We start from the raw sequence: 12,336 nt of genomic DNA, 5'->3' as shown, positions 1-12,336 counted from the left end.
TACTTACATCCGGTTCCAGACAAAGAAAATCAATGCAAACCAAATCCAAGGGCCCATAACTTTGCAAATGGCCCATCGATGCAATAGGTAGGGTTTTCCTCTGAACGCAACGCAGACAAGATCTACAATAGTCCCCAACTTCTGTCTTCATGCAGGTCCAGTAGAATTGATCCATTACTCACTTAAAAGTCTTTTCCGGCCCCAAATGCCCGTGCTCGTCATGTAGCGCAATCAACACTGCTTCTCTGTGTTTCTCTAGAAGCAAAAGTTGCCACCTTTCTTCAGGCCCATCTGAAGGGCCCCTCCAATAAACCACTCCATCACGAAGCTGTAAGTGATCCCACTCCTTATACAGCACTCGAGTTCCTCTTGGTGAATTGGCAAGTAGAACCTCCCGCTGACCACTTCTCAAAGCTCTTTCGACCAGGCCACAGAGGGAATCTTCTACCTGGTCCCTTCTCAGATCTTTCTTAGTCAGGGCAAACCTCCCCTCCCCTCTGACTTGAATGGGATTACAATATAATTTGGGAACACCTGTAGTAGTAACCCCCACCGATTCAGCCCCAATTGCTCCCCTAGCTCAATGCTTAACCCCTCAATACAGCGCTTGAATGCCATCAGGGGGCAATTGTATCCACTCTCTGACACCTGCCCCTGAATCCTGGGGTCTCCTTGACAAAGCATCTGCATCCGTGTTCCTCACACCCGGGTGATATCTCAAACTGAACCTAAATCCAGAAAGGGCAGCCAACCATCGATGCCCCATGGCATCAAGTTTAGCGGTTGTGAGCAAGTACGTGAGTGGATTATTATGTCTTAACCTCAAACTTTGCCCCATACAAATAATCTTTCAACTTATCCACAACCACCCACTTAAGTGCCAAACATTCCAACTTAAGAGTGGGATAATTCTTTTACCGAGAGTTAAGCCCCTGCTGATATGTGCAACAGGCTTCAACTGTTCATCATGTTCCTGATATAACACCCCCCCCCCAAGGCCATCCCAACTGGCATCCACATGTAACTCATACGGTCGATTAGGATCAGCATAAGCCAGGACTGAGGTGTTCATAAGCCTCCACTTCAATTGGTCAAAAGCATGCTCACACTATTCAGTCCATTCTCCCTGAATAGATTCCTGAGACTTCCTGGGCCCCTTGGTTTTATGGATCGGATTTGAACAACTCTCTCACTCTCTCTTTCCCTCTCCTTCACAGAAAGGGGTCAGCTAAAACCTCAAATCCCTCTCCGACTTCACCTGGTCTCCCTCCGACAACAGCAACAGCAACCACCCCCACCTCCTTTCTTTCCTCCTTTTTCTTTCCTTCTGCTGGATCCATGCTCGCCATGCTCAAAACCAGCAGCAGCTGTCCAAGCTTCCCTCTCCTCGGGCAGGCTCCTGCAAAGCCTTTCAGCCAGCCCCACTACATTTATCTAAAGTATTTTCTCCATCTTTTTTACAGCTGGATTTCTAATTCATATGATTATCATGACTGAAAAAGTGGTACACTACATCACAGCACTACAAATTGTATTAGCATTCTTCATTTTGTTCTACACTGTAGATTTGTCCAGGGTAAAAGCTCATCATAAGATTGAAGATCTTTCATTAACTTCAGCCAACATAGTATGTCCAGTTTTGTTTCTAGTCTTAAAGAGGTCCTTTTCATTTCTGGTGAGAGATTGGATAAAATGTTGATGGTTGCTTGACTCTGTTACTGCAATAATAGTAGCTATTGCAGGTATACTGTAGAAGTAAAGTGGGAGACAGGACATACAACTAGAACAATATCAAAACACAGCAGTAATTGTATAAAGGCAGAAGGGGTTCTGGTAGGAAAACTTTCAAGTGGCAGAAAGCTGTATTGGCACATTTCTAGACCTTTGGGCACAAATTGTATAACATATAAGTAATTTGTTCATATAAAGCGATATAAAGACAAAAATGATCTAGGACAACTAATATAAATAAGTAAATAATCTAGGGCAAAAAAAATTCCAGGACAAAAATAATGAATTTGCATAAAGTAAGGGAACTACTGAGTTCAACACAATAATTTTAGATTGTTTTTCTTGACTCTTCAAAAGTTGTGACATAAATATTGTGTTTTAAGAAATCCATAAGTCAAATTATTAAAGTTTAGGATGAAAAATACAAAGTTTCCTTGTCTATTCCAGTGATACAGAGGATGAACTGTCACAGCAATTTTTGAGGTTAGAAACTGTAAAATGAAATCACATTTTAAAATGTAGTACCATAAAACTGTTTGGCATGCAGTATTCAGATTTCTCTTGCTCCTTGTGTCACATGTTCGAGGGTTTATGGAAATATCTATAGTAGTTGTACATGTATTTTTAGATGGAAAGTTTGAGACAAGTACTGTCTTTTTAAAAGGAATTGGAGGAGAAAATAAGCAATACCTAAGGTTACACTGCTATTTCAAGGTGAAATAATAAATGTCATATCATTTAAAGAAAGGGTTAGGGTACCAACCTCTTCAGGACAAAAAATATCAACAGATCAAATTATCCCACTATTTAGCAAATGATTTGATTTTTGTACTTTACTACAGGTAGTCCTCAACTTACAACCACAATTGAGCCCAAAATTTATGTTGCTAATTGAGTTTTGCCCCATTTTATGACTTTTCTCGCCCCATTTGTTAAGTGAATCACTGCAGTTCTTAAATTAGTAACACTGTTGTTAAATGACTCTGGTTTCCCCGTTAACTTTGTCAGAAGGTTCGCAAAAAGGGATCCCATAACTCCGGAACACTGCAACCATCATAAATGCGAGTCAGTTGTCAAGCATCTGAATGTAAATCACATGACCCCCTCAGATGCTGAAATGGTCATAAGTGCGAAAAATGGTCATAAGTCACTTTTTTCAGTGCCACTGTAACTTCGAATGGTCACTGTTGAAGGAAAAGTCTTCATCATGGTTCAGTCCAAGCTGGGAATAAACAACATGGCAACTGTTTTAGAAAGAAGGTTGCAGTTTATCGAAGAGGAGAACCAGATAGGAAGATGGCTCTGGAAGAAAAAAAGAGAGAGCACATATAGGGAGTGGGTTTTTATACCCTCTGGAGCCTTTTGTTTGGAGTTGCTCCTGTGGCATGAACTTTGACCTGAGTCTGAGTGCGCCCTTTGGCATCTGTGGGTTAATCCTATGATGTTCTGTCTTAGAGTTTGGGTGGAGTATGTAGATTTTAAGTTTCTTTGTCTTCCTAAACTTCTAGCTGGGGGCCTTCAATCTTCCTGGATTATTTACATCTGCATTTCTACAGACCTGGTTTTTCTGCCTCTTTAATATTTCCTTCTCTGGGGAAATATGACTTCCCACAGTCACTAAATGAATTGTTGTAAGTTGAGGACTACCTGTCACCTTGACTAAGGTCACCTGCACAATGAATGAATGACAATATAACAGAGAGAAGTCTCACAATTTTTGTGTTCCCTTCAATAGTGTCCAAATTCTTGGAGACTGCCTGGACAAGTTCCTGCAGTTTTCTGGACCAGGATTTTCAGAATAGGTTTGCCATTGCTTTCTTCCTAGGCTTGAGAGAAAGTAACCAGCCCAAGGTTACCCAGCCAGCTTTGTGCCTAAGGCCAGACTAGAACTCATGGTCTCTGATACCTTAAGCTGGCTCTCTATATTATTTTTACTCTCTATATTACTTTTAAGCTATTTGAAAATGGTAATAAAATGCATCCTCTGAGGCAGTGTTTCTCAAGCTTGGCAGCTTGAAGAGGTGCGGACTTCAACTCCCAGAATTCCCCAGTCAGCAAAGCGGGTATTTATGTTTGATCCTGCACCAGACGAAGCCTGCGAACAAAACGCGACCTCACGATTTCTAATTCGGCAAAGGAACCTCGGTTCCTTTAATCTTCCTCGCTGGTTGCGTAAGGAGGAAAAAAAAAATTGCAAGTTTTCGGCTCACAGATTGGCCTCGACGTCCCGCGAAGGCAGGCCTCAGAAGCTCAACAAAGCTTCGTGATTGGGAGGAAGAGAAAGCCCGGAGGCTATAAAACGCAGATGACAAGGGGGCGTCGCGCAAGCGCTCGGTGAGAGGGCAGTTGCAGTTCGGGAGAGGCTGCTGCAGTCGAAGACATGGCGAAAGACATGGCGTCGCGGAAAGCGGTTTGCATTCTCCGCGATCCCGACGAGAAGACCAAAGTCAGCGGCATTATACACTTTGACCAGAGAGTAAGGCTTGACTCCCGGGGTATTGTTAAGAAAGGGGGCTTTTTTTTTTCTTTCGCGGTAGGGAGCGTAAGTTGGAAGGGCTGCGTAGTAGTTCTGCCCGTTGGAAGAAACTGCGGCTTGGAAGTCCCTGATCGGCTTTTTTTGTAGGCTGCTATTCTAGGGCTGAGATGCTGAGCCGAAGAGGATGTCCCAGATAACCGGGTTAATATTGCAAGTTGAGATCTCGTTCAGCCTAGGGTCCTGTTCTTTCGGGAGAAGCTCTGCTGTGAGCCTCTTGGATTTCTTCTATAATTGCGGAAGGTTGCAGAAATCAGGTTAACTAAATAATCTGGTTTCATTGCACAACTCTGTGGTTGCAGGCTAAACTTCTACTATTGCTACTTTATCCTGATTTGTCCTTGATTTGTTTAGATTTGGCTCGGTTAAGGTTGTAGAGTAATAGTAGTTATGAAATACCAGATAAGGTGTCAGAAACTGGTCCAGATGTTACTCTGCACAAAGGCAAAGAAAAGTTTGGGGTTTTTTTTAAAGAAAAAAATAGCATATTACTGGGGAAGATAAAATATTTTTTAATTCTTGCTCAGATTTTTGCAGTTCCATCATGCATTTTTATCTCCATTTTGTTTGCCTTTGGGCAGAATAACACCTGGACCAATGAAACTAATTGTTTGAGGTTATGATTTTTCTATCTTTTGGTTTCCAGTGAAAATAACTTCCTCAAAAACTTCTCTCAGTATCCTCGGAGCATCTCTGTTCTTCATTCTGTAATAAAGGAGATGTTCCATAAAAAATAATTGCTGAGTCACAGTTTTAGAAGAGGACCTTTATGATTGCTTTTGAAGGGGGGAAAGGCAGTATGGGTTTTGAATTCTCACTGGACAAACAGGTTTCACAACCTCTGTGCTATTCATAAATAAAATCTGAACACAATAGAAAGTTTATGTGTGGGTGCTCAGTGTACATTTGCCATGGGAAACTGAAATGGAGATGAGGTAGTGGATTATTGTAGATCTTTTTTGTATTCTGTTTAGGAAATACTAGATCAGGTTGGTCTTTTATCATACATACCATACATAGCTTGTTTACTTATTTAATGGATTGCATCATCTTTGTATGTACTCTAATTATGTATGTGGTAAAGCTGCTGGCATAATTTTTTTAGCGATAGCCGTTTTAAAGTGGTAAAAGAGGAATACTTTGAAACATTTGAATCAATTCTGATCAGTAAAATTTAACTACTGTTTGCAGAATGATTTCAAACACTTGTAGTGGTGGCAGTTGAAGATTCACACAATAGAGCATTTTTTCAAGGCGTTTTGTTTGGAAATGTATTTGTTCAGATGTAAGCATTCAATGGACACTTTGCTTTTAACATTGTGATATAGTCATATACATTTATCCTTCATTCCCAATAATATTTTTGTGAATTTCTTGATCACTTAATGTGTTGAAATCAAAAGGTACTTGTTTATGGAAAATTAAAGCTATTTTAGAAAAGAAACAACCATACTTTGTCCAATTAAACTATTCTCCTTAGTTTTACATAATACATAAGCTTGTACCGTAATTATAGTTTTTGGAAATCACTTTGGTACATATGTATTAGATAAAACATGATTTCTGTTTGGTATCAGTTCTCAGACTGGATAAAATCCCTGTAGTTGTCTTAGTAAGGTTTGTCAAAAGTGGTTTGTCATTGTCTCCTTCCTAGAACTGACAAAAAGTGACTGGCCCAAAGTCACCCAGCTGACTTTGCGCCCAAGTTGAGACTAGAATTCTGGTTTCTAGCCTGATGACTTAATCATACCAAAGTGGCTCTCAACCAATATGATTAATTTCTTATAGTTAGGTGTTAGTGATGCTATACTTTTTTTGCATTAAGTCAACATCTCGTGCTTTTAATTTGATGCTGCAATATGTTAACTCTTGGGGGGAAAAAAATCTCCAAAGTGAATAAGTAACAACTGCCACTGATGAAATACTTGCATTAATGGTTATCTAAATAACCAAAGAACGATTACAAACTTTCAAATAATTTCTAAAAGTATTTGTGAAATAAACTTACCCATGATTGTGTATGTTGCACATCTATTAAACAGTTAATTAAAATGCCTTTCTTTGGAATTTGACCTAGATTTTGGGTGCTGGGAATAGTGTAACAGGCTACATTACTGTTGGACTACATAAGTATAGTCTTTGGAAATGGAGGCATTTAGAGTCTATGACATACTTGCCATCTTTGGCCAATCTCTAAAATCTAAGGGTCAAACCTGTTTTAAAAAACCCCAGAAGAAGAGATTGGTAAAACAGGACTCTTCTTAATGAAGTTCTTAGCACTTTACATTTTTGGTTGTCATCAAATTAGGTGGAATTTTAATAAACTCCATAGTATAATTAAATTGAAAGTTGTTTGTAGCAGAGTGTTCAGAACTGCCAATGATTCAAGCCTTTCCAAGTGTTTAATCTCGCCTTTAGCATATGCAGAGGAGCAGTCTATCTCTTGGCTTCAGACTTCGACATGCCTCAGGAGGTCAGGTTTTTGCCAAATTCCTTGTCCATCTGATATTTTAAAATATTCCTTTTTATTAATTACAGAATGGTAAGCTGCAATATTACAAAGCTTTTGATAAGAATGTGGTATTCCTAAAAAGTTACCCTTGAAAAATAATAGGCAATTACAGCCTGGTGTTTTGTTTGAAAATGCCAACCCTCCCTCCCCCCCCACACAAAGTAATCAAAACAAACTAGGACAGTAGAGATGGTTCACTGTGGTTTAGCCTGGCTATCCAAACCCACCAAACTATCTCCCTATTTGAAGAGACTAAAGATCAAGATTGTTAAAAGGAAGTGATATAAAGTTATCTCTGGTAATCTTTAATAGACTTTTGGTGATTATGACTGAACAAGGATATTTTAAGGATTTCTTTATTGATAAGAGATGGGATTTGGAGATCATTTGTATTTTAAGAGAAGGTGATAAGTTTCCAAAATTGTTTATAATGAAATCATTTCTTTATATATTTCTTATTTTTTAAATAAAATTACCACAAAGGTTGCCTGCCAAGATTGAGAAAAATTGAAACAGGTGTTTCATACTATAGATATTAACAAATATATGCATATGCTTGTTAATATCATATACCTCTGTTGGTTGTGGCACTGAGAATGTGCACATTAAAATCAAGTATATGGTACACATTTTGAAATAACTAATCCTGCTATATGGCAGAGCAGCATCCAGTTTGGGGTTATAGATATCTGTGCATTCATCATGCAATTTTCAATGTATTCTTTGATTTGGTCTGTTTCTTAATTTGGATTCCGACTCTATATAGGGACATTTTTTCTAAATTCCTATTACATTACTGTCTATATGAGGAATAATTTTAATTCTGCATATTTTAAGATCCTTTTGTGAAATTACTGTTTGAATATTATTGTGCATTTTTTTTAATATTTCAGGATGATGGAAATGTAACTGTTAAAGGAAGAATTGAAGGATTGACTCCAGGGAAACATGGTTTCCATGTCCATGAATTTGGAGATAACACAACTGGTAACATTTTTGTGTTAAAACTTTTCTGATAATTATGAATACAGATTGTAATCATAAAACTATGAATAAATGATAAATGCCCAAGATTGTTTTTTATTTAACTTCTAAATGAAAGAAATAAAATTCATCTAGTGATAGGTGTTAAATGTTTTTCATATCATGGATAGAAAGACAAACAATTATTTTAGAATTCAAATGGTAGATTTCTTATATATCCTGATAAGAATACTTATAGTTCGTATATGTTATATAGAATATATACATGGAACCATCTTAAAATACCTGTAACATAATAGAATTTTTCTGTGAGGTTTATTTTTAAAGCTATCCTTGTTAACTTGTGTATGTTACAGGATGCACCAGTGCTGGTCCTCACTTCAATCCTGAGGGAAAAACTCACGGTGGGCCACAGGATGAAATAAGGTGTGTACAGAAAAATTTCCTATGTGTGATTTAAAGGTAACTTCTGGTGGAGTGGGTTTGCACTTTGCAATCCAAGTCCACCTTTCTAATTCTTTAACTTGAGGTTAGATATATGTGTTCTCTTTCAAGCTTCCCAAAGAATTTCCCAGAGTGTTAATAGTCACAGGTACTAATAGTACAGCTATTCAAAATATTTGAAAGAGATGCTTTGCATAGCTCATTAGTGTAAAAGAAGCATCACTCTTGGAAGCATTAAAATTGCTTCACACAGACTGTTTTCAAAACTTTTTCTGCAGGCGTGCATGTTCCCAGTGACTTGGCTCACAATCTCAGAAATGTTATCTGCGCATGCACATGCAAGGTAGAAGTAAAAGTCTATGAACCCCTAGAGCTTTGTGCAGTGGTCCTATCACTAGCTTGTTGTTTTGTCTCTCTTCATTATCTCTTCAATTACTAATTTTGTAGATTCTGTTTAAGACCCTTTTTTTAGCTGCTTTTTGTACTTTATGAGGACACCTGCTTCCTTCAGTAACTTAGCTTCTTCCTATCTTATTGTGTTCTCCAGCTTTTTATTTCGCCGCCTTTCTCTTTCTCTAAAAACCTTTGTTTTAAATCTCAGCCCTAAATATTGTGTCCTAAAGATGGTAACTGATGTATTCTCCAACTACGAGGTTTTTACAGATTAAAAATTCAGGTAGTCCTCAACTTAAGACACAATTGAGTCCAAAATTTTTGTTGCTAAGCAAGATAGTTGCCCCATTTTATGACCTTTCTTGCCATAGCTGCTAAGTGAATCACTGCGGTTGTCAAGTTAAGTGAATCTGGCTTCCCCCTTGACTTTACTTGTAAGAAGGTCCCAAAAGATGATCACATGACTCGGGGACACTGAAACCATTATAAATATGTGTCAGTTGCCAAGCATCTGAATTTTGATCATGTGACCATGGGGTTGATGCAATGGTGGTTTGAAAAGTAGCCATAAGTCAGTTTTTTCAATGCTGCTGTAACTTTGAACAATCACTAAACAAACTGTTTTAAGTCGAGGACTACCTGTAGTCATTCTGGGGATGGGATATAATTTTGATAAGTAAATGAATAAATACATTGATTTTTCTTTCCTTAATATCTTGTTCAGAGGCACCAAGCTAGAATGTTTAGGGGAATATTTCTGTATGAACTCTAGTTTGAAGACGTAGCAAGAGATTTGTGCTTCATACAGTTTATTCAGCATTGCCAAAAATAAAAATACAGTTACTACTTGAACAAGCAAAATACAGCCATACAATTAAAGGCATCAGTACTTGTATACACATGAATTATAATGAAAATATCAATTTGTAATTGTAGGAATATATTACAAATAGATCCCAGCAGAACTTTTCAGGACATTCTGGAAGCTTGTATAGTTATAAATTCTCTATCTCATTAACAGCTGCTACTTTAAGAATTGCGCAAAAGGAGATCCAGTATTTTGATCATGATAACTGTAAAAAAGGCAATGGCTGCCATAGGAAAACTTTAAACAACTAGCATTGTATTTGGCATTGAAGTATACTTAGATTATTTTTTACAAATGAAGCCTTAAGACTAATGTTACGGGCTTTTAGGTGTAACTGGATATTGCATTTGTGAAAGATTCTGTTTACAGCAAATTTTAAATGATTAATACCTAAATATTGACTAATATTGTTAAGAGTATTATTAGTTGGCTATAGTATTTCTAACAGTTAACTACAATTGAATGATCGCAAAAACTGATCAACATGACTTTTCATGCTTGAAAACAGCTGTATGGCGGTAGTATTGTAGAAAATTGTGTATAAAAGACATTATTGGTCAAGTTTTATTGTTAACTCTGTGAAATAACTATGTTCCAGGCATGTTGGTGATCTTGGGAATGTGATTGCAAATGAGTCAGGTGTTGCAGAGGTGTCAATGGAGGACAAGCTTATTTCCCTCTCAGGACCATATTCAATTATTGGACGTTGTATGGTGGTAAGTATGGGAATTTATTTTTTTATTCTGGCTTTCACGCAACCTTTGTAAGTTGAATGACCTTTATAAGTACTTTTTAAAAAATCTGTAAACCCAGAATTTGTGGGTGATAATTAACAGGGACTTATGTGTAAAATAGTTGATATGGAACCCGTTGACTAAACCTGGGCGATAGCATCCTTAAGTCCAGATTTCTTGATGTCTTGGTATAAATTCTAGATGGAGAAATATCCAGCAGAGATCCCTAATATAAGATACAGTTCTGCATATGCATAAATTTTCAGATTAATCGGCATAGAAAGATGTTCCTGTACACTAAGGATATTGAACATGTGGCTATTCATAAGGTTATAGTTGCCAGTGGCCCAAATCAGGCTGCCCAGTAACAAAGAATGCTATGAGATGTAATTTACCAGCACATGGAGAAAACTATCCAGATTTGCTAGCCATATTACGAGCATATAGGAATAACCACACAACACTGAAGGAAGGCAGTAATCCTTTTTTGATCCCTTAATTGCATTTATCTAGAACCTCAGTATAAATTTTGATACATACTATGGCTCATCATATTTTTCATGAAGCCTGCTTTCCCTGGAACAAGATTGCTCAGTACCTTGTAAGCATTTTATGTTCATGTTGGAGCAAAGGATATGTCAGCATCTTAATTAATTTTAACTTACTGTTAAACTAGTAGACACTTTCTTCTTCATACTAAGATATGGTAGAATATGTAATTTCTTGCAGGCATTTATAATTCAACAAAGGTACGGGGATTTTTTTTAAAAAAAGAAAACCTGAAAATTGAGAATAAAATTACAATTTTATTAACTAATAGCATTGATCCGAACTTGTTGATTTGTGCCTTTTAGGTTCATGAAAAAGAGGATGATCTGGGTAGAGGAGGAAATGAAGAGAGCTTGAAAACTGGAAATGCTGGTTCCCGTCAAGCTTGTGGGGTGATTGGACTAGCTAAAGTATAAAGTACTTCTATGAGTGACAATGAATAGAAGCAGTACAATATGTGGAATATAAATGTGTCTGTAGAATTACCAATTACTGGGCTTTGTTATGGTTTAAAAAAGAATCTTATAGTTGTATTAAGCTGGAATTTAAGCTGACAAGTCTTGTTCCATTTACCTTTTTATCTGTTATTAAAGTGCTGTAAAACACAAATGCAGAGTATTGATATTATACAGATGTTGAGTGTGCAGTTTTTTTTTTTTAAAAAAAAGATTCTAAGAGAAATGCTTTGGACATCTCAAATCGCTCTAATGCTGTGTTCTCAGCTAGTCTGACAATCCTATTCTTTAAAAATCTGGCAAATTCTTATTTTAGGTTTTATCTAATTAGTAAATCAAGCCTGGTCAAAATCTTAAGTGACAGCCTGATCACTACTCCATATATCCAAATTATTTTTTTATATAGAACTGTTGCTATTTGCTATGGGATGTGGTTTAAAATGTTAAATTTTACAAGAAACCAAATAAAATATGTTCATTTAAGTAATAATCTATGAAGTCTACATAACTATATTACATTACCTTTATAAAGGCAGTTGCTTCACTATGGAAAGTGGGCATGTAGATGTGCCACTTCAAAAATGGCTCACATGGGCTTCATTTTTAGACCTTTAAGAGTTTGATAACAAACTCTGATAACAAAATCTGCAAAATCCTGTATGGCATTTAAAATAAAGCAAAAAACCCTAAATTTAGTAATATTACTAATCCTATTATATAAAGATGGAATTTCAAAGAAGACCTTGCTGAAAATAAAAACTGATTAGTAAATCTGGTCCTAATATTTTTTTAATGCTAAAGGTAGAGAAATCAGAATTGTTAGCAGTGTTTACCTGTGTTGGAGCAAATTAGTGGCCTTGTCTTAAAAGCTGGCTACACGGTACTTGGCAATGTATATGCTTTGTCCACAAAAGTCTGTTTCACCACCTGGTAACTAGCAATGACAACAGCCCATTAAGAGTATTGTTTTAAGATCTAAAACAAAATGCAGGCCAACAAGCTGGAGTCTTTTGTGAGAGTGCCGCATATAAATTTTATATCTAACACACTGAATTTTTTTCAAGAGAGTATTGATCATGAAGAAGAATGATACATACATGAAGACCTTTGCCAAATTAGGGACTGCTACTAAA

The 12,336-nt window shown here is 36.9% G+C and overlaps 1 protein-coding gene across 1 annotated transcript; it reads left to right on the top strand.

Moving 5' to 3' along the window:
• Positions 1–4,047: 4,047 nt before the first annotated feature.
• Positions 4,048–11,375, top strand: SOD1 (superoxide dismutase 1). The gene is made up of 5 exons (XM_039368883.1): positions 4,048–4,207; positions 7,670–7,763; positions 8,117–8,186; positions 10,064–10,181; positions 11,054–11,375. The coding sequence occupies exons 1-5, from the start codon at positions 4,112–4,114 to the stop codon at positions 11,162–11,164; spliced, it is 489 nt and encodes a 162-aa protein (XP_039224817.1). The 5' UTR covers positions 4,048–4,111; the 3' UTR covers positions 11,165–11,375.
• Positions 11,376–12,336: the final 961 nt, after the last annotated feature.

The sequence above is a fragment of the Crotalus tigris genome, unplaced genomic scaffold (assembly GCF_016545835.1).
Source record: "Crotalus tigris isolate CLP2741 ecotype Arizona unplaced genomic scaffold, ASM1654583v1 scf7180000020943.996319, whole genome shotgun sequence".
In the NCBI taxonomy this organism is placed as follows: Eukaryota; Metazoa; Chordata; class Lepidosauria; order Squamata; family Viperidae; genus Crotalus; species Crotalus tigris.
This window is presented reverse-complemented; position numbering and strand designations above follow the sequence as displayed.